Consider the following 24,529-nt stretch of genomic DNA (forward strand, 5'->3'; position numbering starts at 1 on the left):
TGGTGAGAGGGACTGTGGGATGCAGACCATTCCATTTCATTCCTGATGAAGGGCTTTTGCCTGCTCCTCTGATGCTGCCTGACCTGCTGTGCTTTTCCAGCACCACTCTAATCTAGATTGTGGGATGTAGGTTAGATGGATCATTATATACCTATGTTATCTCATATATAGTAAGGCCATGTCATAAAACTGTAAACAAGATTGTATTCAATATAGAATGTTCTAAACTGTCTTTATTTCTAAAAATGGGCATTCCTGAGGCTATAATAGCTGTCAAGTGTCAGGGGACCTTTGGACTTTTTGCAAAGCTGTTGATTGAATGACTGTGGATGGTCATAGCATCACTGAATCCTGCACTGATCCTGATTTACAACTTTGGCTTTTGAATTAACCTAGACCACACTACAGTATTCAAAGATTTTCTTCACTGGGACTGGAATGCATATTTTTCCCAAGATCCAAGCACTAAATTTTGAATTATTCTTTTCTTTTTCACTTGTAAAGCCAAATTATCGTCTGGTGAATGTGTGAGAATGCTGAGTAAGTGATATACAATCATCCTTTTAGGATGAAGGCTTGAATAAATAATCTTTTCTATTTAAATACACAAAAGCTTGCTGCTGATACCAGTAAAGAACCAATTGCTACATGTTTTTTTTAAAGCAGTACATAAGCGTCATAATGCACTTCCTGAGTGTGGTAGAGGCAGGTTTGATCTCTGTTTTCACAAGGAAATTGGACATACACTCGAAGAGAGTAAATATTTTAAGGGTAAGGGGAAAGAATAGAGTAGTGGGATTAGCTGAGTTGTTCTTGCATAGAACATGACGAGGTGATTGACACCAGTTAATGTGCAGTACCTTTCTCTAATTCTTTGATTTATTGTATTTTATTTCTTTTAATTTAGGATCGCTCACCAATTTAGTGTTTGCAGTTGGAATTGTTGCTTTCTCTGTTATTGGCTATTACATCAGGAATTGGCGTACTCTTGCTGCTGTAGCCAATTGTCCTGGAGTGCTGTTTTTCCTTCTTTTCATGTAAGTTCGTTCTTAAATTCCTAAGAAATCTAATGGATGTTGCTTATAGTGCAGAATGTTTTTTTTATTCATTCACAGGATAAGGACATCTCTGCCTGGGCCAGCATTTATTGCCCGTCCCTAATTGCCCATAGGGCAGTTAAGAGTCCACCACATGATCATGAATAAATTGGATACAAGCACAATTGGAGTAAATTTAATTATAATGACAAATATACGTGCACAGTTCAGCTTAAACTCCTTTTTAATTGTGACATTTCTCACCTTGAGTTCTTGAGGAAATTATTAATGTTATCCTTGTTGAGCTTGTGCTGGTTTCAGTTGAAATAATTGTTTCATGCTTTACAAACCTTTGTATTAATAGGGCATAGTCATTGAGAGGTTTACCCACAGTATTAGATGTCAGAGCCAACATTGATAATAAAAGCAGATGTGGAGATTTGTAGTGTGTACTTTAGGACTACTAGATTTCACAATATTTCCTAACTTTAGTCAGCTCTTGTAAGATTGGGTCTGAAACACATTTGTGAATGTGATGAGAAAACAGTGATGAACTGTATGTGAGCAGAATTGTGGTAGAAAAGGCCAGAATACTGAATACTTGCTTTGAGGCTGACACCATCTGTAACCCTAACTCAGTTGGCTCGTTGAGTTCCTCCCTTCATCTTCCCGCAACAGGAATTAGCACCTTTGAGGATATTCGGAGGTTGGGAATTATTCAAAGATAAATGAGGCAATAAGAAAAGAGTTAAGATAAAGAAAGATGAGAGGAAACATCAAGCAAAAAATGCAAGTGAAATATTTCATGAAAATTGAAGTAGTAGATAATTTTGAAAAATGAGTTATGCCATTTGAGAATAGACAATAACAAATCTGTACATGATTACAATGTGACACTAGCACTTGCTAAGTGCTACTTGTAGAGAGGAGAAAGTGAGGACTGCAGATGCTGGAGATCAGAGTCAGAAAGTGTGGTGCTGGAAAAGCACAGCAGCTCAGGCAGCATCTGAGAAGCAGGAGATTCCTGATGAAGAGCTTATGCTCGAAACATCAACTCTTCCCCTCAAACGCTGCCTGACTGCTTTTCCAGCACCACCACTTTTGACCCTGCTACTTGTAGAGAGTTTAGTTCTTCCTGCATGTTTCACCATTCAGTTCGGCCATGGTCGACTTTCTTAAGTTAAATAAAATTCAGGCCATTTGGTCCAACTGCATGGATGTAATGGCACTAGAGGGAGTAGAGAGTAGGTTCACCAAGATGTTGCCTGGGATGGAGAAATTGAGAATAAAGGGGACTAGACAGGCTGAGATTGTTTTCTTTAGAGCAGAGAAGACTAAGGGGGCATAAGATTATGAGGAATATGGACAGGGTGAAGGGACAGTGGCTGTTTACTTTGGTTGAAGGGTCAATCACAAGAGGGCATAGTTTTAGGATAAGGGGCAGGGGATTCAGAAGGGATTTGGGGAAAAAATGGTGGGAATCTGGAATACACTGCCTAAGAAGGTAGTGGAGGCCTGAAACCTTACAACCTTAAAAGAAAATTTGGATGAATACTTCAAATATCACAACATTCATGGATATGAGACAAGTGCAGGAAACTGGGATTAGTGCACTTCGAGTGGTAATGTCTCTGCAAACCTCAATAGGCCGAAGGGCCTTTTCTCAGCTTTATGAATCTAGTCTGTGTTAGTGGTGATATTCTGTATGATCTTTATCTTCACTTCCTTGTGAATAAATGTCCCTTGGCATAATCCCTGAGCAGCTTGCTCTAATTTAAGGTTATGCATTCTTTTTCTGAACCTTACCAGAGGAAATAGTTTCTCCTTAGCCTGTCAAATTCCTTAATTAGTTAATTAACACCCCAAACAGATAAGTCCTTCATTTTCTATAATCAAGGGAATGCAAGTTTGGTCAACGCAACCTGCCTGTATAATTTAATCCCAGTAACTCACTTAGAATCTGTGGTCACTCATAATGTGAGTTATTTACAATTGCTAGAAACACATTCACAGGCAATTCATTCTGTTCAGACTCTAAATATGTTCAAGCCTAGCACCATTTTTAAATTACCAGAGAGCTTGGAGAGTCTTTAGTTCCCATTGCTTTCATCATAGTGACACCATGACCAATGGGAGTCGACATTCCAACCAATTTTCTCCTTTTCTCCTGTAGTATAAGTTGTTTTGATGGTTTGAAAATTGTCTTTCTTTCCTTAGTCCTGATGAGTGCAATACAAAATGTTTTGGCAATATGTCTCTTCCTGCAGCAATAATCATATTCTGTAGTAGCAAGTGACTGTTGTTCATACCTTTGTCATTTGTAAATGAGAGTAAAAATTTCCAGGCTTTTCTTTTGGCTGTTGATGCTGACAGCAATGCAATTCATTTCCTATTTGCTTATTTCTGTCTCATTTTACACTTTTCGCTTTTTGTTGCAAGAGTTTTTACCTCAGCCAAAAAAAGCTCCAGTGAAGAAAATTGTCAAATGCCTTTTGAAAGTCAAAATACCTGATGGTCCATAATTTTGATACATTCTCAATTAAGTATATGTAACTTGGCAAGCAGTTAACCCATTTTGGATGTATCCTTGCTGCATGGAGGTTGAAGCGCTTAATTTATAAAAAATTTGTTATGTTCCATAACATACATAGATGTCAAATTAACAGACCTTTTAATTCCCAAGTTCCTGTTCAGAACTTGTATTAAAAGTATGAATAGTGTTTGGTCGTCTTTAAATATATATTTAATGAGTTGTGACGTATTACTGAGAACTCCTCAAGCCTATCGCAACATTCATTTAGTTCATGGCTGACCTGTACCTTTGTTTACCCTCTTCGGATCCATTATCCTTAATTCCCTTACCTAACAAAGTCCGTCTATCTCAATGTTGAAATTTTGAACCAGTTTCAACTAGATTTTCCATTAGTTTCTCAACCTGGGGGTGTTAATAAAGGAGATTTGGCCAGCAGCAAGTAGCTGGTTTGCGAGGTAGTGTTGACAATCAGCAAGATATTCTCCCTGCCAACAGCTTTGTGATTGGCTCCCATTTAGCTGGTGTGAATGATCAGTCAGAAGCCATCTCCCCTCCAGGTAGGAAAGAGCTGTCCTTTCTCGGCTGTAAAAAAACTCCTCAAGCCTGAAGAAGGCAAATTTATTTTCCATCTTCAGCTGCTATAAACTGAGGCCTTTAACATATAAGACAAAGCTTTCATAGCCGTGAGCCAGTCGCCTTGTGCCTCTTGCAACTAAGTGAAAGGGCCTGGTGAAGGATGATGGAAGAACAGCAGGTCCTGACAAGTCAAAAGTATAATTTCAGTGAACCCTATGTAGAGGGATCAATTGCTTTCCCAGTTTTTCACATCTCCCATTACACCCATGTTTCTTTCAATGTATCTGTGTGTGTGTGTGTGTGTGTGTGTGTGTGTGTGTGTGTGTGTGTGTGTGTGTGTGGAGGGGCTGTTTTATAAAGGGATCATTTGAGTTATGATGTCACCAGTTCATAATTGTTTATGGGCAGCTAGGATCTAATATTTGTAATCTAATATTTGTATTTATTGTAATTATGTAATTATTGTAATGGTAATTATTTTAAGAAAACATTATCTGTGCTTTCTGTCAATCTGGGTTGAAAAGGACAAGGAAATTGGGGAATTTTATGAACTTTGATACAATCTTTAACTTTTTTTCTTTAACAAGAACAGTTGGGGCTTGGCTTCCAGCACATTACCCTAGGGAGGTGTCACAGTCCTGATGTCACCCCTGAATAGCCAAGCTCTAATTTTAAAATCACACTGCATTGTTACAGGACTCCATTGTTAAGTGGAAAAAAAATATTGAGACCAAGGGAGTGGGCGCAGCTCTCAATGAATGCTTTGCCTTTATTTTCACAAAGATTGTGAGAAACACTAGGTGGAGCACTTACTGCATCACCACAGAAGCAGTGTCAGTCCCAGAACATGAGAGATGCTGATAATTGTCTTTCTAAGTCATTTTGTCAATTGCAATTTGACAGTTTGCACCTAAATTAAGTTTTAGGTGCAAACTGAAGACTGTTAGAAGGGAGTAAAAGAAAACAGAATTATGTTAGGATTGATTATTTCTCAAATGAATCTGAAATATGTTGACAAATTGTTTTTTAATAGAATGTTTTGAAGATGTTGTCAAAAAGACTTTGAGAAGCATCAGAATGTATGGGCCTACTCCATCTTGCAATATTTATTAATGTGTACTATTTTCTATAAGATTATTCTTTCATTGCTGGTCTATCCTGGGAGGCTCCTGTTCACTCTTAATGGTTCTTGTACCTGCTAGAAGGGCCTTCATTAAGCACATTTTTCACTATTTTGAATGATAAGTACATTTAAAAGTTGCTTTATGTTGGTGCTCAAAACAGTGACTCGCATTAAGAGCGCCATCAAGTGAGTCAGTTAATCTGTTGAAGAACTGGGATTTTCAGAACACCGTTGCTCCTGCTTGACAACTGAAAGGACATTTGGGTCAGTTGTGTATATGTTCAGCTCCTGCAGTGTGGGCTGAGTGTACGTTTACAGCTGCTCCTGATGCCTTTTTGGTTTGCAGCAGGAGTTGGAATGTTTCACAAAAGGAATGGGTGAAGTAGACATTGCAGCTGAGGAGAAGGATTGTGAAATCTTGGCTAGTGTAAACAGAGTGACAATTTGGCATCCTCAGAAGTGAATATGTAACCAGGCCTAGATGAAATATATCTGCAAATGCAAAGGGGAGAAATAAAGGAGATGCTGACTGTCATTTTCCAATCCTCTCTGGCTGCAGGCATAGCCCTGGAGGACTACTAATATGGGACAGTAATTTAAAATGGGAAGAAGGGATAGCCTGAGTAATTGTAGGTCAGTCAGCCTTACCTTGGCAATGGAAACAAAGGTATTGGAAAATATTTTGACTGTATGAATCGCCATTTAGAAAGGCATGGATAAATTGAACATCAGCCCGGATTTATTAAGGTAAGAGTATGTTTGACCACCTTGATTGAATTATTTGATCAATGATGGAAGCATGTTTAATGTGATGTTCATGGATTTTTAATAGGGCTCTTGGCAAAGACCCACATAGAACACTGATCAGAAAAAAAACAGCTCATTGAATCCAAAGAAAGTGGCAAGTTGGATTGAAATAAACACTAAAATGCTGGAGAAACTCTGCAGGTCTGACAGTGTCTGTGGAGAGAGAGTTAAAAATTGTACAACACCAGGCTATAGTCCAATAGATTTATTTGGAAGCACTAGCTTTCGGAGCACCGCTCCTTCTTCGGGTGGTTATAGAGATTAAGATTGTGATTACACAATTTATAGCCAAAGGAGTCCAGTGTCATGGAGATGATGTGATACATTAAACAATTTTAGATTAAATCTTCCATCTTTTAGAATGGGATATGCTGGCTTCTGTTATTTGATATGTAACACCTTTACACGTGGGGAGACCTCCCACCATGTACGCAGTGAGTTCCAATGTGACTCGGCCAATGTGGTCTATCTCATACGCTGCAGGCAAGGATCACCTGAGGCATGGCACATTGGCGAAATCGTACTATGCGTACGGATGAATAGACCACACAACAATCACCAGGCAGTAGTGTTCCAGGGCATTCAGCCTCGAACCTTCGGGTGACCATCCTCCAAGGCTGACTTTAGGACAGGCAACAACGCAGAGTAGCTGAGCCGAGGTTGATAGCAAAGTTCGGTACCCATGGGAATGGCCTCAGCTGGGACCTTGGGTTCATGTCACATTACAGGTGACCCCACTGCATTATTTTCTCTCTCCCACTCTCCCACTCACACACACACCCATGCAATCTCTCTCTCTCTTAAGCACACACACCCCTTGTACTCACACCCAGACACACACCCTCTCACAGACGCACAGGCTGTCACACACTCTCTCTCACTCAACCAAGCTTATACACACACTTTATCACGTCCGTGCACACTCACTCTGCCACTCCTACACGTGCACACATATAAGTTTATGGGGTGAATTTATTGTTGCAGAATTACATTTTATTTTGCTCAAAAACTGCATGAATTCATGTAAAACTCTGTAAAGCTATGCTGAGTGTTTGTCAGTCTGACTCAACATTGGCACACAGACAGACTACATACCTAGTGCTAGAAAAAGCTGAGCTATCTTGGGAATGTAATTTAAAAGACATTCTGGGATTTATATATCAAAGGACAGAAACCAGCATATCCCATTGTAAAAGATGAAAGATTTAATCTAAGATTATTTACTGGATAGGTTTGCTTGCTGAGCTGGAAGGTTTGTTTTCAGATGTTTCATCATCATATTAGGTAACATCATCAGTGAGCCTCTGGATGAAGCACTGGTGGTATGGCCCGCTTTCTATTTGTGTTTAGGTTTTCTTGGGTTGGTGATGTCATTTCCCGTTCTTTTTCTCAAGGGGAGATAAATGGGTTCCAAGTCACTGTGTTTGTTGACAGAGTTCCGATTGGAATGCCAAGCTTCTAGGAACTCGTGCATGTCTCTATTTGGCTTGTCCAAGGATGGATGTGTTATACCAGTCAAAGTTGTCCTTCCTCATTTGTATTTAAGGATACTAGTGAGAGAGGGTAGTGTCTTTTTGTGGCTAGTTAATGTTCATGTTTCCTGGTGGCTAGTTTTCTGCCTGTTTGTCCAATGTAGTGTTTGTTACAGTTCTTGCACGGTATTTTGCAAATTACGTTCGTTTTGCTTGTTGTCTGTGTAGGGTCTTTCACGTTCATTAGCTGCTGTTTTATTGTGTTGGTGTGTTTGTGGGCTACATGATACCAAGGGGTCTGAGTAGTCTGGCAGTCGTTTCCGAGATGTCTTTGGTTAGGGTTTCTGGACGTGTTTTGCCTGCTTGTTTGGGTTTGTTGCTGAGAAATTGGCGGACTGTGTTCATTGGGTACCTGTTCTTTTTGAATACACGGTTTAGGTGATTATCCTCTGCTCTTCACAGTTCCTCTGTGCTGCAGTGTGTGGTGGCTCATTGGAATAATGTTCTGATGCAGCTTCGTTTGTGGGTGTTGGGATGATTGCTTCTGTATTTCAATATTTGGTCCATGTGTGTTGTTTTTCTGTAGACGCTGGTTTGAATTTCCCCGTTGGCTGTTCACTCTACTGTGACATCTAGGAATGGCAGTTTGTTGTTGTTTTCCTCCTCTTTAGTGAATTTTATGCCAGTAATGGTATTATTGATGGTCTTAAATGTTTCCTCTAATTTGTTTAGTTTGGTGATGACAAAGGTGTCATCCACATGGCGGACCAAAAGTTTGGATTGGCTGGCTGGCAGAGCTATTTGTTCGAGTCTCTGCATTACTATATCTGCTACGAACCGAGCTATTGGAGATCCCATGGGTGTTCTGTTAGTTTGTCTGTAAGTTTTATTGTTGAAGTTGAAGTGGGTGGTAAGGCATAGGTCCACTAGTTTGGCAATATTGTCCTTGCTGATGAAGTTGGTGGTGTTTGGTGTATGTGTTATTGGTTCTTCTAATAATGTAGTCAGTGTTTCCTTTGCCAGGTTGATGTTGATGGATGTGAACAAGGCTGTTACATCAAAGGAAACCATTATTTCATCCTCTTTTATCTTGGTGTCTTTGGTCTTCAGAAATTCTTGGGTGGAGTGGATGACGTGGTATGAGTCTTCTAGTAAGTGTTTTAAGTCTTTGGTGTAGCTCCGTGACCAGTCTATAAGTTGGTGTTCAAGGTAGCGAGACTATGGGTCTGGAGGGAGCTTCTGGTTTGTGCATTTTGGATAATCTGTAGAAGCATTGTGTGTTGGATCTGTCTGGTTTCATTTTTTGGAAATCAGTTATTTATTTCTTCAGATTTCTGAAGTTCTTTGAGTAGAGCTGTGATTCGGTTCTCTAGTTGTGGGGTTGAGTCTATTGCCACTTGTTGGTAAGTGTTGGTATCTGCAAGTAGTAGTGTGTTTGCTTTCTCAGTGCAGTCTCTGATTCAAAATGACTGTCAATTGCCGTTTGTCTGCAGGTAGGATAACAATGTTTTTATCGTTCTAGTGCTTTCCTTTCTTGTGTACTGAGTGTGTTTCCTTCCTTTTTCCTGCTTCATGGTGGTGCGACTGTCTGATGGTTTGCTGGGTTTATTTTGTGAGCTGGTTGTCTTTCAGTGTGGGGAACAGCCAGTGATCTGGGAACTTCAAACCAGCATCTTCAGGAAAACAACAGACACTGACCAAATGCCAAACTACAAAAGCAATCATCCCAACACCCACAAACATTATTGCAATGAGCCATAACACACACTGCAGCACAGAGAAACGCCGAAGAGCAGAGGAAAATCACCTATACAATCTATTCATAAAGAATGGGCAGCCAATGAACACAGTCCACCGATTTCTCAGCAACGAACCCAAACAAGCAGACAAAACACGTCCAGAAACCCTAAACACACACTCCTACATTATTTACAAACTACCTTATAAGAACTGTAACAAACATTGGACGAACAGACAGAAAACTAGCCACAAAAAGACATGACCCACTCTCACTCGTATCCTTACATACAGATGAGGAGGGACTCCACTTTGACCAGGTCAACACATCCATCCTAGGACAAGCCAAACAGAGACATGCATGAGAATTCCTAGAAGTATGGCATTCCAACTGGAATTCTGTCAGCACACAACTTGACTTGGATCCCATTTACCACCCCTTGAGAAGAAGAATTGGAAATGATGTCACAGCAGGAAATGACATCACCAACCCCAGGAAACCTAAGCACACAACTAGAAAGTGGGCCAAACCACCAGTGCTTCATCCGGAGTCTCATTGATGATATTGCCTAGTATGGTGACGAAATGCCTGAAAATGAACCTTCCAGCTTAGCGAGCTAACCTACATCCAGAACCTCAACCTGAGATACAGATCTTTTCAAAACTTGCTAAGATTGTTTACTGTATCACATCTCCGTGACACTGGACTCCTTTGATTATAAATTTGGTGATCATGATCTTATTCTCCACAACCACCTGATTAAGGAACGGCACTCCAAAAGCTAATGCTTCCAAATAAACCTGTCAGACTATAACCTGGTGATGTGCGATTTTTAACTTTGTCCACCCCAGTCCAACACTGGCACCTCTAAGTTGTGAAGAGAGAGAGAGACAGTTAACGGTTTGAGTCTAATGAATTATCTTCAGAATTGAACTTCTCTGTCAGACTCAAAGTGTAAAGTGTTAACTTTGTTTCATATTTTCAGCACCTGCAGCATTTTGCTTTTTAAACCAAGTTGGATTTGGAATTGGCTTAGTCGCTGATTGTATTACAGAATAGTTATTTAGACTTAAGTGCAGGCCATATTGCTAAGAAGTGTTCAGTTGGTGGTTAAGTTGACTCTGGCTGAGAGTGAACAAAACTGCAAAGTGCAGGTAGATTGCAGTGGACCGGTATTTTGCACAGAAAAGTGGCAAATGGAATTTGATAGTCATAGACATAGAGTCATAGTCATAGAGATGTACAGCATGGAAACAGACCCTTCAGTCCAACCCGTCCATGCCAACCAGATATCCTAACCCAATCTAGTTCCACCTACCAGCACTCGGCCCATATCCCTCCAAACCCTTCCTATTCATATACCCATCCAAATGCCTCTTAAATGTTGCAATTGTACCAGCCTCCACCACATCCTGTGGCAGCTCATTCCATACCTGTACAACCCTCTGCGTGAGGTCTCTTTTACATCTTTCCCCTCACCCTAAACCTATGCCCTCTGGTTCTGGACTCCCCAACCCCAGGGAAAAGACTTTGTCTATTTATCCTATCCATGCCCCTCATAATTTTGTAAACCTCCATAAGGTCACCACTCGGCCTCCGACGCTCCAGGGAAAACAGCCCCAGCCTGTAAGGCCTCTCCCTGTAGCTCAGATCTGTAAATCTTTTCTGAACACTTTCAAATTTCGCAACATCTTTCCGATAGGAAGGAGACCAGAATTGCATACAATATTCCAACAGTGGCCCAGCCAATGTCCTGTACAGCCACAACATGACCTCCCAATTCCTGTACTCAATACTCTGACCAATAAAGGAAAGCATACCAAATGCCATCTTCACTATCTTATCTACCTGCGACTCCACTTTCAAGGAGCTATGAACCTGCACTCCAAAGTCTCTTTGTTCAGCAACACGGGCGGCACGGTGGCCCAGTGGTTAGCACTGCTGCCTCACAGCGCCTGTAGACCCGGGTTCAATTCCCGACTCAGGCGACTGACTGTGTGGCGTTTGCACATTCTCCCCGTGTCTGCGTGGGTTTCCTCCGGGTGCTCCGGTTTCCTCCCACAGTCCAAAGATGTGCGGGTCAGGTGAATTGGCCATGCTAAATTGCCCGTAGTGTTAGGTTAAAGGGGTAAAGGTAGGGGTATGGGTGGGTTGCGCTTCGGCGGGTCGGTGTGGACTTGTTGGGCCGAAGGGCCTGTTTCCACACTGTAAGTAATCTAATCTAATCTAATCTAATCTAATCTAAACTCCCTAGGACCTTACCATTAAGTGTAATAAGTCCTGCTAAGATTTGCTTTCCCAAAATGCAGCACCTCGCATTTATCTGAATTAAACTCCATCTGTCACTTCTCAGCCCATTGGCCTATCTGGTCCAGATCCTGTTGTAATCTGAGGTAACCCTCTTCGCTGTCCACTATACCTCCAATTTTGGTGTCATCTGCAAACTTACTAACTGTACCTCTTATGCTCGCATCCAAATCATTTACCTAGATGACAAAAAGTAGAGGGCCCAGCACCGATCCTTGTGGCACTCCACTGGTCACAGGCCTCCAGTGTGAAAAACAACCCTCCCACCACCATCCTCTGTCTTCTGCCTTTGAGCCAGTTCTGTATCCAAATGGCTAGTTCTCCCTGTATTCCATGAGATCTAACCTTGCTGATCAGTCTCCCCGGGGAACCTTGTCGAACGCCTTACTGAAGTCCATACAATCACATCTACTGCTCTGCCCTCATCAATCTTCTTTGTTACTTCTTCAAAAAACTCAATCAAGTTTGTGAGACATGATTTCCCACGCACAAAGCCATGTTGATTATCCCAAATCAGTCCTTGCCTTTCCAAATACATGTACATCTTGTCCCTCAGGATTCCCTCCAACAACTTGCCCACCACCGAGGTCAGCCTCACCTGTCTATAGTTCCCTGGCTTGTCTTTACGGCCCTTCTTAAACAGTGGCACCACGTTTGCCAACCTCCAGTCTTCCGGCATCTCATCTGTGACTATCGATTGTACAAATACCTCAACAAGAGGCCCAACAATCACTTCTCTAGCTTCCCACAGAGTTCTCAGGTACACCTGATCAGGCCCTGGGGATCTGGAAAAGTATGAGCTGTGCATTTGGGGAAGACAAACAAGGCAAAGTAGTTATTAATAAATGGTAGGATATAGAGAAGTGTGGGAGGACAGAGTTACTTCATGGTGCATATCCCTCAGTTGTTGAAGTTGGCTACACAAGGTGGTAAAGAAGGCATAATTGATCATTTTCTTTATTGATCAAATGAGATAGGAGCTTATGCTTGAGCTGTCTAGAACTCTGGTTGAACTGCTGCTAGGTTAATGTGTACAGTTCTGCTCACTGTATCACAGGAAAGATGTGATCACATAGGAGAGGGTACTCAGATTTTAAGAGAATGTTGCCCAGACTGGTTAGTTTTAAGGCATGAGAAAAGTTTGGATAGGGTGGGGTTCATCTCGTTAGAACAGAAGAGGAGAGATTAACTGAAGTATGCACAATAATTGGTTGCCTAGATCAAGTGGATAGGAAGAACTTAATTCTGTTGAGAGAGGCAGAAATGTAAGATCAATCCAGAAGGATTAGGCAGGATTGAGCAGGAGGTTTTTCACCCAGATCTAGTGCCGAGTCTGGAACTTGCATGTCGAATGGTTGCTGGAGGCAGAAACTGCTTGCATTTAAAAAAAAGTAGACAGTTATATACTTCAAGTGTCATAACGTATAGGGCTACAGATCTGGAATGTGGCATTAAGCCAAATCGTTCATTTTTGACTGGCATATTCATGATTGGCCAAATAGCTACCTCCTGGGCCATAAACGTTCTGTGTCAATGGATCCTATTGAATTAGTTAATCATCTTAAACCTCTCAATCAGAATATCACTTAATCTTCTAAGTGTTCTTTATCTGCCCAAATAAAAAATTCCTCATTAGTTGGTAAAACAAAAGTATCTCCATTTACTAAATGCCTGTACTATTGGGACGTCCCAAGGTACTTTGAAATAATGAATTACTTTTGAATAGTGTTTATTGCTATATGATCAAACAAAAGAGACAATTATATTCATTAAGATCTGACAAACAGCAATAAAATAAATATTGAGCTAATTTATTTCTTGATGTTAGTTTAAGGATAAATGTTTGCCTGGGGCATGTTACTTTACAAGGTGACATAATTGTAACACAAAAAAAGGAATCCCTTCCAATGTGAGTCGGTTGACTATTCTAAAAGATGTATTGCAAGGATTCAGTGATTCCTGTCGTTCTTCAGTTCCACCCTCTGGTTTTCATTGCTTCTATTTGATGACTGTGCTTTCATTTACCAAAATCCCTAAACCTCACAACTACTTCCTTTAGGATCTTCCATGAGACCGACCTCTTTCATTAACTTTCGATTACCTCCCTTCATATTTCCATACGTGATGTCTCAAAAAATGATAACCTTCATAAGTACCTTGGGATATTTTAACTGGGTTAGAGGTGTCATATGATTGCAAGGTGTTATTGATTTTATTAAAACAGTGAAGTCGATCATTAGATTACAAATCTTTATAGTAAGCACCACCATCAGCAGCACTCAGGTAAGATATGTTTGGGTAAGAAAAACTGCAATTTGGTGATCTATTTGGAGGATTATTACTTTTAGACTGCTTTATACATCAGGTTCAACGTGATGGTTTTATGATTTGATATTTGCAATTTTCACTTTTTTGATTGTAGAGTAGCAGCTCTAACTGGCAAAAATTTTACTGAATTGAGTTTGTTTCAAAATTCCAATTTGCTGTTACAGCCCAATTCCAGAATCCCCAAGGTGGTTATATTCGCATGGAAAGACTGAGGAAGCAGAGGAGGTGCTACAATATATTGCACAAAGGAATGGGAATGAGAAGATCTTTGTGCAACTAAAACCTTGTGCTGGAACGTTAAAAACTGGTCAGACATCGCATGGAGTGATGGACCTGGTGAAGTATCCAAAATTACGCTGGAGAACTGCCATTTTGATGTATGTGTGGTAAGTGATCAGAAAAAAAGACTTAATGTCGAGATTTGCGGACTCTTTGTGCACTGCGTTGGTCTGAATCATCTGGAAGACCCTTTCAACATGAAAGTACTATGATCTACTGTTCTCAGGAGTATCATTTATCAGCCTGCAGTTCTACCGACTGGCTGACTTAATTTTCTCTTGCAGTGTTATAAAAATAAAGATTGGACTATTTCTTAGTAATCTTCAATCGAATGCAGTGAGATTTCACACTGATAATAGTACTAAATTAATTAACTGGTCTTGTGTCCTGTTTGAAATTTATTGTGTGAAGGACTAGTAAGCAAATTGGACTTTGTAATTTGAAGCTTATTGCAACCATTGGAGGAAATAATGCAGGAACCATTCCCTTCTGCTACAACAGCACTCGCACTCTACCTGTTTCTGATTTCACGTTGTATGTTACCTTTCTATCCTTCTACACTTTTGACTCCCTGTCTTTGGCGCTTTCCTTTCAACATATGAGTAAACAAGGAATGAGAGTTGGCCACTCGGCCCTTCAAGCCTGCTCCTCCATTCAATAAGATCATGGCTGATCTGATTTTCACCTGCATATCCCCAATCATTTCATCCTGACAGTAATCAAGAATCCATCTCCCTCTGGCTTAAAATTATTTAAAGATTCTCTCTTCTGCCTTTTGAGGAAGGGTGTTCCATAGACTCAGCTGTCCGAGGGAAAAAAAATGTTCCCTTATCTCTGTTTTAAATGGGTGACCCCTTATTTTTAACTACAACCCCAAGTTCTAGGTTTTCCCCTCGAACTGGAAACATGTTTTCAACATCCAGTCAGGTCTCCTTAAGATCTTAAATGTTTCGATTCTTCTAAACTTCATAGGATACAGGCCTAGCTGTCCAGCTTTCATTACAAGGCACTCTGCTCTTTCCAGGTATTAGTATAGTAAACTTTTTTTGAACTGCTTCCAATGTATTAACATCCTTCTGTAAGTACAGTGACCTGTACTGGATGCAGTACTCCAGAAGTGGTCTTGCTAATGCCTTCTGGAATATAATCTCCCTACTCTTGCATTCAATTCCCCTTGCAATAAAATGTAACATTCTGTCAGCTTCTCTGATTTACTTGCTGCACCTGCATACTACCCTTCTGTGATTCGTGCACTAAGACACTGAGACCTCTACATCTCAGAGCTCTGCAATCTCTCACCATGTAAATAATACCTTTTTATTCTTTCTGCCAAAATGAACAATTTCCCACATTGTACTCCATTTGCCAGATCTTTGTCCACTCACATAATCCATATATCCCTTTGTAGGCTCCTAATGCCCTCTTTCACAGCTCCTTTTGTTTCTTACTTTTATGCATCAGCAAATTTAGTTACCATACCTTTGCTTCCTTCATCCCAATTGTTGATATAAATTGTGAAGAGTTGAGGTCCTTGTGGTGCCCCACTCATGACGTCCTACCAATCTGTAAGATTAATTTATTCAGATTGGAGTGTTGTACTGAGGCAAGAAGTGATTGCAGAACTGCATTTAAAACAATTTACCAAATGGCTCGTTTGCACTGTCTTCTAATGTGGTTTCCTACTTTGTCAGACTCCTTTGCTTTAAACGTACCACAGACAATGCTCCTTCTCAGGATCTGATCACTCGTATAACTTGCACAGAATCACTCACTCACCTTCAGTATTTTCTCTCCTATATCAGTCTTGTTTTTCACCTCAGTGTTAACAATTCACTCTTGTTTGCTCGCATTATTCTATCTGCCCAACCCCCCCCCCCCTGCTGCTGTCGTATAGGCCTTCTTTCACCTTTTATGTTCAGGAAGTTCACACACACATGCACAAAACATTCTCCCCCACCAACTGCCATCTAGACTGTACTCTGGTAGGCTTTATCAAGCCTACCCTGCCATTGGGTAAGATCAACACTGATCAACCAGCAGCGTTCACTGCCTTTACTTTCCCAAGTAATCATGGACTCCCTTGTAGATCACAAACTTTCAACTCAGCCTTGAAACCCCCAGTGAGCTACCCTCAATCGTTATCTACAGCAGACAAGTCCAAGGATTAATGACCCTCTGAGGGAATAGATTCCTTCTAATCTCCTTATTTTTAATTTGTGCCCTCCAGTTATGGATTAGCCCATGAAAGACAACATCCTCTTAATATCTAATTCTGTTAAACCCCCTTAGGGTCTTATGTGTTTTAATAACATTGCCTGTCATTATTTTTTAAACTCCAAAAAGAATAGGAAACCAGCTCAATACTTGCTTATGTCAACCTGTGCATCCCAGGAATCAATCTCATGAATCTTCTGTATAAGTATGTTCCTCTTTTCATAAATAGGCCATATTCTAAGAAAGTGTCCTGCGTTTACTCTATAAACCTGTCATCAAGCCCACTGCTGACAGTTTGATATATCTAAGTTAAAATTAAAATTGCACCTGTTTATTCCAGCATCATTCTTACATTATTATCTCTACACTATCTTTATTAATAGTCAATGTTTATTAAAAGGGCTGCTCTATCTTGTTTTCCTTGCTTCTTCTCCTTCCAAAATGTCAAATACCCTTTCAATATTCGGTTTCCAGCCTCTGTTATCTTGCAGCTACACCTCTGTTAAAACTAACGTATATTTGTTTATTCCACTTTCTGCTATACCTGTCTTTCACCTCCCCCATTCTCTGCCCCAACCCTTTCCCCAAGCCAGGATCTGAAGAGTCTGTTCCCTGTAGATTAGTTATCTGAAGCCAGCTCTTACCATTTTGATGGATGCTGGCTGGTAGTTACATCTATTATTTACTTTTTTTCTACTTTCAGCCTGGGTTAGAAATGTAGAAGTGTTCATAGGATATAGAACAGTACAGCACAGTACAGCCCTTCAGCCCAGGATGTTAGGCCAAGCATTTATTTTAATCTAAGATCGACCTAACCAATGCACCCCTCAATTTACTGCCATCCGTGTATTTGTCCAGCAGCCACTTAAATGTCCCTAATGTCTCTGACTCTACTACCACTACTGGCAGTGCATTCCACGCACCCATACCAAGAACCGATCTCTGACATCTCCCCTGTACCTTCCTCCAATTACCTTAAAATCATGACCCCTCATGACAGCCATTTCTGCCCTGGCGAAAAGTCTCTGGCTATCTACTCTATCTATGCCTCACATTACTTTGTACACCTCTGTCAAGTCACCTCTCTTCCTTCTTCTCTCCAGTATGAAAAGCCCAAGCTCACTCAACCTCTCTTCATAAGACAGACCCTCCAGTCCAGGCAGCATCCTGGTAAACCTCCTCTGCACCCTCTCGAAAGAATCTACATCCTTCTTATAATAAGAAGAGCAGAATTGGACACACTATTCCAAATGTGGTCTAACCGGTGTTTTATAGAGCTACAGCAAAACCTCGCGGTTCTTAAACTCGATCCCCCTGTTAATGAAAGCCAAAACAGGTAACAACTCTATCAACTTGGGTGGCAACTTTGAGGGATCCATGTACATGGATCCAGAGATCACACTGTTCCTCCACACTGCCAAGAATCCTGTCTTTAACCCTATATTCAGCATTCATATTCGACCTTCCAAAATGAATCATTTCATATTTATCCAGATTGAACTCTATCTGTCATTTCTGACCCCAGCTCTGCATCATGTCAATATCATGTTGGCACCTGCAACAGCCCTCGACACTATCTACAACACCACTGACCTTTGTATCATCGGTAAACTGACTAGCCCACCCTTCCACTACTTCATCCAAACCATTTATAAAAACTACCTAGAGTAGAGGCCCAAGAACAGATCCCTGCAGCACACCACTGGTCAACGACCTCCAGGCGGAATACTTTCCATCCACTACGACTCACTGTTCTTTCGGCCAGTCAATTCTGTATCCAGACAGCCAAATTTCCCTGTATCCCATACCGTCTGACTTTCTGAATGAGCCTACCCTGGGGAACCTTATCAAATGCCTTATTAAAATCCATATACATCACATCCACTGCTTGACCTTCGTCAACATTTCTCATCCCATCTTCAAAGAACTAAATAATGCTTGTGAGGCATGACCTGCCCCTCACAAAGCCATGCTGACTATCTTTAATCAAACTACTTTTTTCCAAATAGTCATAAATCCAATATCTCAGAATCCTTTCCAGTACCTTGCTTACCACAGTATAAGACTGATTGGTTGGTCTGTAGTTCCCAGGAATTTCCGTATTCCCTTTCTTGAACAGAGGAACAACTTTCACCTTCCTCCAATCATCTGATACTGCTCCCGTGGAGAGTGAGGATGCAAAGATCATCATCAGAGGTGCAGCAATCTCATTCCTTGCTTCCAGTAGTAAACTTGGATATATCTGGTCTGGCCCTAAGGACTTGTCTATCTTGAAGCTTCCCAGAATTTCCAGCACATCCACTTCCTTAATATCAATCTGTCACGGTGTTCTCACTATCAACAAGGTTCCTCTGTCTCGTGAATACTGATGCAAAAAACTCATTTAGCGTTTCCCCTATCTCTTCAGTCTCCAGGCACAGGTTTCCTTCACTATCCCTATGGCTGATTATCCCTACCCTCTCTCTGATCATTCTCTTATTCCTCATGTACGTGTAGAATGCCTTTGGGTTTTCCCTAATCATTCCTGCCAAGGCTTTTTTGTGCCCCCTCCTGGCTCTCCTCAGTCCATTTTTGAGTTCTTTCCTAGCTATCCTGTAATCCTGTAAAGCTGTGCCAGATCCTTGCTTCCTCAACCTTAAGTAAACTTCTTTCTTCCTTTTGGCGAGAAGATCCTCTGCTCTTGTCATCCAAGGTTCCTTCACCTTACCATTCCTTGTCTATCTCAGTGGGACAAAGTTATTCAATACTTGCAATAGCCTCCACATTTCTGTCGTGCATTTCCTGTAGAACAGTTGTTTCCAACTTATACTCCACAGCTCCTGTCTAATAGCAGCATAATGTCCCCTCCCCTAATTAAATGCCTCCCCATACTGTCTGTTTATATTCCTAACCATGGCTATGGTAAAGGTGAGGCAGTTGTGGTCACTGTCACCGAAATGCTCTCCTACAGAGAGATCTGACACCTGGCCTATCTTGTTGCCTTGCACCAAATCCAATATGGCCTCCCCTCTAGTCGACCTATCTACATATTGAGTCAGGAATCCCTCCTATGCACACCTGACAAAATCAGTTCCGTCCAGACCATCTGCACTAGGGAGGTCCCAATCAATATTGGGGAAGTTGAACTCACCCAAATAACAACTCTGTTATATCTACACCTTTCCAAGATCTGCTGTCCGATCTGTTCTTCCTTGTCTCTGCTGCTTTTTTGACAGGGGTGTGGTTGGGGTTGGTCCATCAGAAACACCCATTAAAGTCACTGTTCATGTTATTGATTAGGAAAAAAAATAATTGGCCTCTGTCTGTTCTTTGAATAGGTATGTTTGCAGCCTTGTTTATTATGGCTTAACTTTGAATGCGGGGGATTTGAAAGGCAATCGCTACCTGAACATTGCTCTGTATGGCCTTGTGGAAGTACCAGCGTTCCCCCTCTGCCTCTATTTCATTGACAAATCCTGGTAAGGATTAAATCCTCATCTAGTCTCTGGATGACTAATTGTGGTCTTAGATATAAGTTGGAGGTGATAAATTGCACACTTTCAACAAATCCTGTACAGTCTTGGCAAATATTTGCTGTTTATCCTCTGATGGGTAAAAGCAAGGCTCAGTAGGCTTGAACTCCTTCTGTTTACTCACTCAACTGAATTTTGACAGGGCGGAATCTGAAAGCTTGGTATAGGTGTACAATCCTTTATCCAAAATGCTTGGGACCAGCTGGTTTTCAGAATTCAGAATTTTTCAAATTTCAGAATAAGCGACAATTTGATGGTGAAATGTTTGAAAATCTTACCGAAGAGCAAACTCTGAATACCATGGGCCCTGAGACACAACTGAGGCCTGCCAGTGTTGGCCCCACCCCTGCCTCCAAAAGGCATCTGAGTGACACAAATTGAGTGGGTGTGGAGTTGGGTTAACTGTTTGCATGCCAAACAGCCTTGTTAATGAGAAAAATACTTCACGAAAAGACCTTCGGATTTCAGATAAAGGGTTTGTCTACCTGTATTTATTTGAAAGCCAGCACAGTTCACAATCACAAGGCGATATGAAAGGAGAATGATCTCTGAGTGTTTACATCAACTGTTGTATGAAAATAAAACGCAGGCTAAGCATCTACCATCTTGTAAGATAGGTATAGGCCATGTGGTGATGAGTAGTAATTTTCCAGGGCAGGTTTTGTAATAAAGCCCATGTTATTATCCAGAATCAACTGGACATCTATTGGTGCTGATTAAATTTACGTCTGCACGGTTCAGCTCAAAATGTGAGCTGTCCATTACATTTCTGGAAGTGTACGCTGTTAACAGGTACTTTGCCTAATGGTCCAACAACCATATGTTTAGAGCATGGAAACAGGCCTTTCAGCCCGTCTCGTCCTATCAGTGTTTACTTTACCTAATGCGATTTAAGATGGATGACATAAAGGATTGCTGTACTGTCAGAGGTGACATCTTTCCAGAAAAATATTAAACTAATCTCTTAATGTATGTAGAAGATTCCACTGCAGGGCACTTGTCTTCCTGGCTAATATTTATCCTCTTGACCATCATCTCTGAAGACATATTGTCTGATGATTATCCCATTTCTGTTTGTGGGAGCTTGCTATGTGAAAATTGGCTGCAATGTATTCTACAACAATGATTAATCTCCCAAATTGCTTAAATGGCTGTAAAATTCTGTAAGGAAACCGTAAATTAAAAAAAATGTCATTTGCTTCACTCCACTCTTGAACTTGTAGATTTTCGTTATCTGCAAACCTATACAAATTGGCATCGACAAGGTATTTGGCCGTAGAAGCCATCATAATTGAATACGTTCTCCAATTGTCCTGGTAATGAAGACCTAAATGTAACAGTTAAAAATCACACAACACCAGGTTATAGTCCAACAGGTTTATTTGGAAGCGCTGGCTTCCGGAGTGTTGCTTCTTCATCAGACACAGAACCTATTGCAAAAGATTGCAGTGTCATGCAACGGAAATGATGTGCTGAACAAAGCTAGAATGCTGTTCAATTTTCCATCTTTTAGAATGTGTTGCAGGTTTTAGGTCATTAATATGTAAATCCCAGAACTACCTTTAAGTCGCATTCTTGAGATAATGTAAGGTTTTATTAAAAAAAAGTGACATCTCCGCTCAGACAATGTATTGAAGGTGTGAGGTTAGACTCTGTATTCCAATCTTTAGTCAGACTGGTTCTGCTTCCAAAGTAGAATTTATAAAATATTGCATTATTGACTCCCTGCAGATTGTGTGTCTTTTGAGCAAAAAATAACGTATCTGCAAATATAATTTTGTAAGTGCAAATTCACTCTATAGACTTATATATATGTGTGTGTGTGTTCATGAGATAGTGTGAATGTGTGTATCTTGAAGTATCACTGTTGAACTATTGATACCATATTTGATTTATATTTGTATGTGACTAAGTGATTTACTAGTTATGTTACAATTAGAACCATAATAATTTCTTCCAGCTCCTCTAAGTGAGAGGAATGTGTTGCTTATTCAGTGTTTAACATTAAAATTAACAGATTGCCAAATGCAATTACCCCAGTAAAACATTCACCCCCTAGAGGACTCAACAATCCTGCAACTCTGGCCGTTGTCCATTTCTACTCTGCCTCAGTTTTGAAGGCAGTGCAGCCATTTGGGTCAGGTCTCCAGAAACAACTTTGCTACTCCCTTCTAAAACCCTTCTTGTGCACAATATTGTTACAAAGTAATTGTGGTTCAAAATACTTCAATGTTCGTGAAATGGTTAGGAATTTTGCAAGATTATTAAAATGGGTGGTTTAGATATGTTCTTGCTTTCCTCAAAGTTTGCATTTCTTTGCCGTACTTTTTCAGTTATGGATCTGTGAAGACTTAGAGTGTTAGAAAGTGTTGTATAATTGGAAGTTGTCAGTGTAGTTTGTTGCGTTTTACTTGATTCATGTCAGCAGCTTGGAAACCTAAGAGGTGTTGCTGGTCCGGTATTTGGAATTGTATTGTAATATTCTGGGTTGTTTTCAATCATTAAAGTGCAATGCTGAGGAGTGTTTAAAATTCTAAAATAAACAGCTGTATAGCTACTGGTCAGGAAGCCTTTCTAAATTTAGGTTGAAGTCTTAGTACAGCAATGATCTTCAGTGCCACATGGTGGAGCTCCTAAACTATTAGATGCATAAACTGATCTGAGGAGTTTTGATAATGTCCAGTTGCAATGAACAAAGCATAACTGATTTCTGCATTGTATAACTATGTATCACATTATTAAGATATTGGGGAAATCTTTATTTGTAACAGTCTGTATATTTACCGTCTTGATGAAGCAGTGAAGGTGCTGTTACCGCGTTCTCTGAAGCTGTTGGGTTTAATTTGCCCCCACGCTGGAATGACACTGATTTTTTGCTGTTTGCTTGCTTGCTGTCAGATTGAGGGAAGATGGATAGTGAGCGGAACCAGGTTTGCTGGTTGCATATGTGGTCACTCCAGCTTGGAGAGCAGGGTGATTCTCATCCAGACCCTTGGTCAAAGGCTCAAAGGATAAAGAGGGCTGGCGAGGGCCAATACAGGACAGATGTGTCAATCATGAGTGCAGAAATGGTGACAATCTCACCGGCCCCACAGCCAACTGTACAACCTCATCCTCACTCTCCTGCTTACTGCTCTCTAATACTGTGGTCAACCAGAGAGATATGATTGCTTGGCAGCTGCTGTCAATGAATGAGTGTGTTGTGAGGATAGTATCAAATTGAAAGAAAAACACTGTGCAAAGATGCATGGTAATATGCAATATTGGGAAAGCTTTCTTAAAAAAAAAGCAAAAAAAAAAACAGGGTGGCGTGGTGGCTCAGTGGTTAGCACTGCTGCCTCACAGCTCCAAGGTCTCAGGTTCAATTCCAGCCTGTGTGGAGTTTGCACATTCTCCCCATGGGTTTCCTCCAGGTGTTCCGGTTTCCTCCCACAGTCCAAAGATGTGTAGGTCAGGTGAATTGGCCATGTTAAATTGCCCATAGTGTTAGGTGCATTAGTTGGAGGGAAATGGGTCTGGGTGAGTTACTCTTCGGAGGGTCGGTGTGGACTGGTTGGGCAAAAGGGCCTGTTTCCACACTGTAGGGAATTTAATCTAATCTAAAAAAATCTAAAAAAAAAACAAACTGAAGGGGTAAGCTTGCAAGTAACATTGAAACTGATTGTAAAAATGTCTTCAAATATAGAACATTGAAGAGAAAGTCCAAAGTGAAAATTGGCCCCTTAGAGAATGAGACTCAAGAAATAATGGGGAACAAGGAAATGGCAGAAATGTTGAATAAATACTTTGCATTGGTCTTCAAGATATTAAGATATTAATAGCATTCCAAAATGCCAAAAAATCAAAAGGTGGAGAAGAATTGCATACAATAACTACCATGCAAGAAATAGTGCTAGGCAAAGTCATGGAGTTAATGTTCCCTGGACTTGATGGGCTGTATCCTAGGATATTAATGAAAGTAGCTGCAGAGATAGTGGATGATTGGTAATGATCTCCCAGGAATCCTCAGATTCTGAAAAAGTCCCAGAGGATTGGGAAAATGACAATGTAGCACCTTTTCATAAAAAGGAAGGAGACAAAAAACAGGTAACTAAAAGCCAGTTAGCTTAAGGTCTGCCATTGGAACAATGTTAGAGTCTATTATAAATGATGTAATAAAATAGCATTTAAAAATATATCATATAATCAAGCATAGGCAGCAAGGCTTCATGAAGGGGACATCATGGGATGCAAATTTATCAGAATTCTGTGAAGAGGTAACAATCAGGATAGATCAAGAGGAAATGTTAATGTATTATATTTGGATTTATGGAAGGCATTTTTTGTGGTATTGTGTGTTAGGCTACTTAATCAGAAAAGAACCCTTGGTGTTGAGTTTGTATATTAACATGAATAGAGTTAATTCATGTAAGACAGAGGTGGGATAAGGGAGGCATTTTCAAGAAAGTGGTTGTTATAGACCCCTCAAAATATTTTTAAATGGTTGCCCAGACCCTAATCGTATTTTCAAGGTAGATGTGAAGTGTGTGTTCCAGGTGTGATGTGACTGGTCAAACTACTCAACATTAAACAGAACACAATTTATTTAGACACACTGTAGTAA

The 24,529-nt window shown here is 40.6% G+C and overlaps 1 protein-coding gene across 2 annotated transcripts in view; it reads left to right on the plus strand.

The window, feature by feature from the left end:
• slc22a15 (solute carrier family 22 member 15) overlaps positions 1 to 24,529 on the plus strand; it is an 83,542-nt gene that overhangs the window by 37,960 nt on the left and 21,053 nt on the right. For both annotated transcript variants that reach the window (XM_087999119.1, XM_087999120.1), the window contains exons 5-7: positions 908 to 1,037; positions 14,086 to 14,307; positions 19,732 to 19,872. In XM_087999119.1, the coding sequence (XP_087855245.1) occupies positions 908 to 1,037; positions 14,086 to 14,307; positions 19,732 to 19,872 (493 nt within the window). The remainder of the gene's footprint in view (positions 1 to 907; positions 1,038 to 14,085; positions 14,308 to 19,731; positions 19,873 to 24,529) is intronic.

Source organism: Chiloscyllium plagiosum, unplaced genomic scaffold (genome assembly GCF_037043375.1).
Source record: "Chiloscyllium plagiosum isolate Xiang-an unplaced genomic scaffold, Cpla_swu_hap1 HiC_scaffold_22, whole genome shotgun sequence".
Lineage (NCBI taxonomy): Eukaryota > Metazoa > Chordata > Chondrichthyes > Orectolobiformes > Hemiscylliidae > Chiloscyllium > Chiloscyllium plagiosum.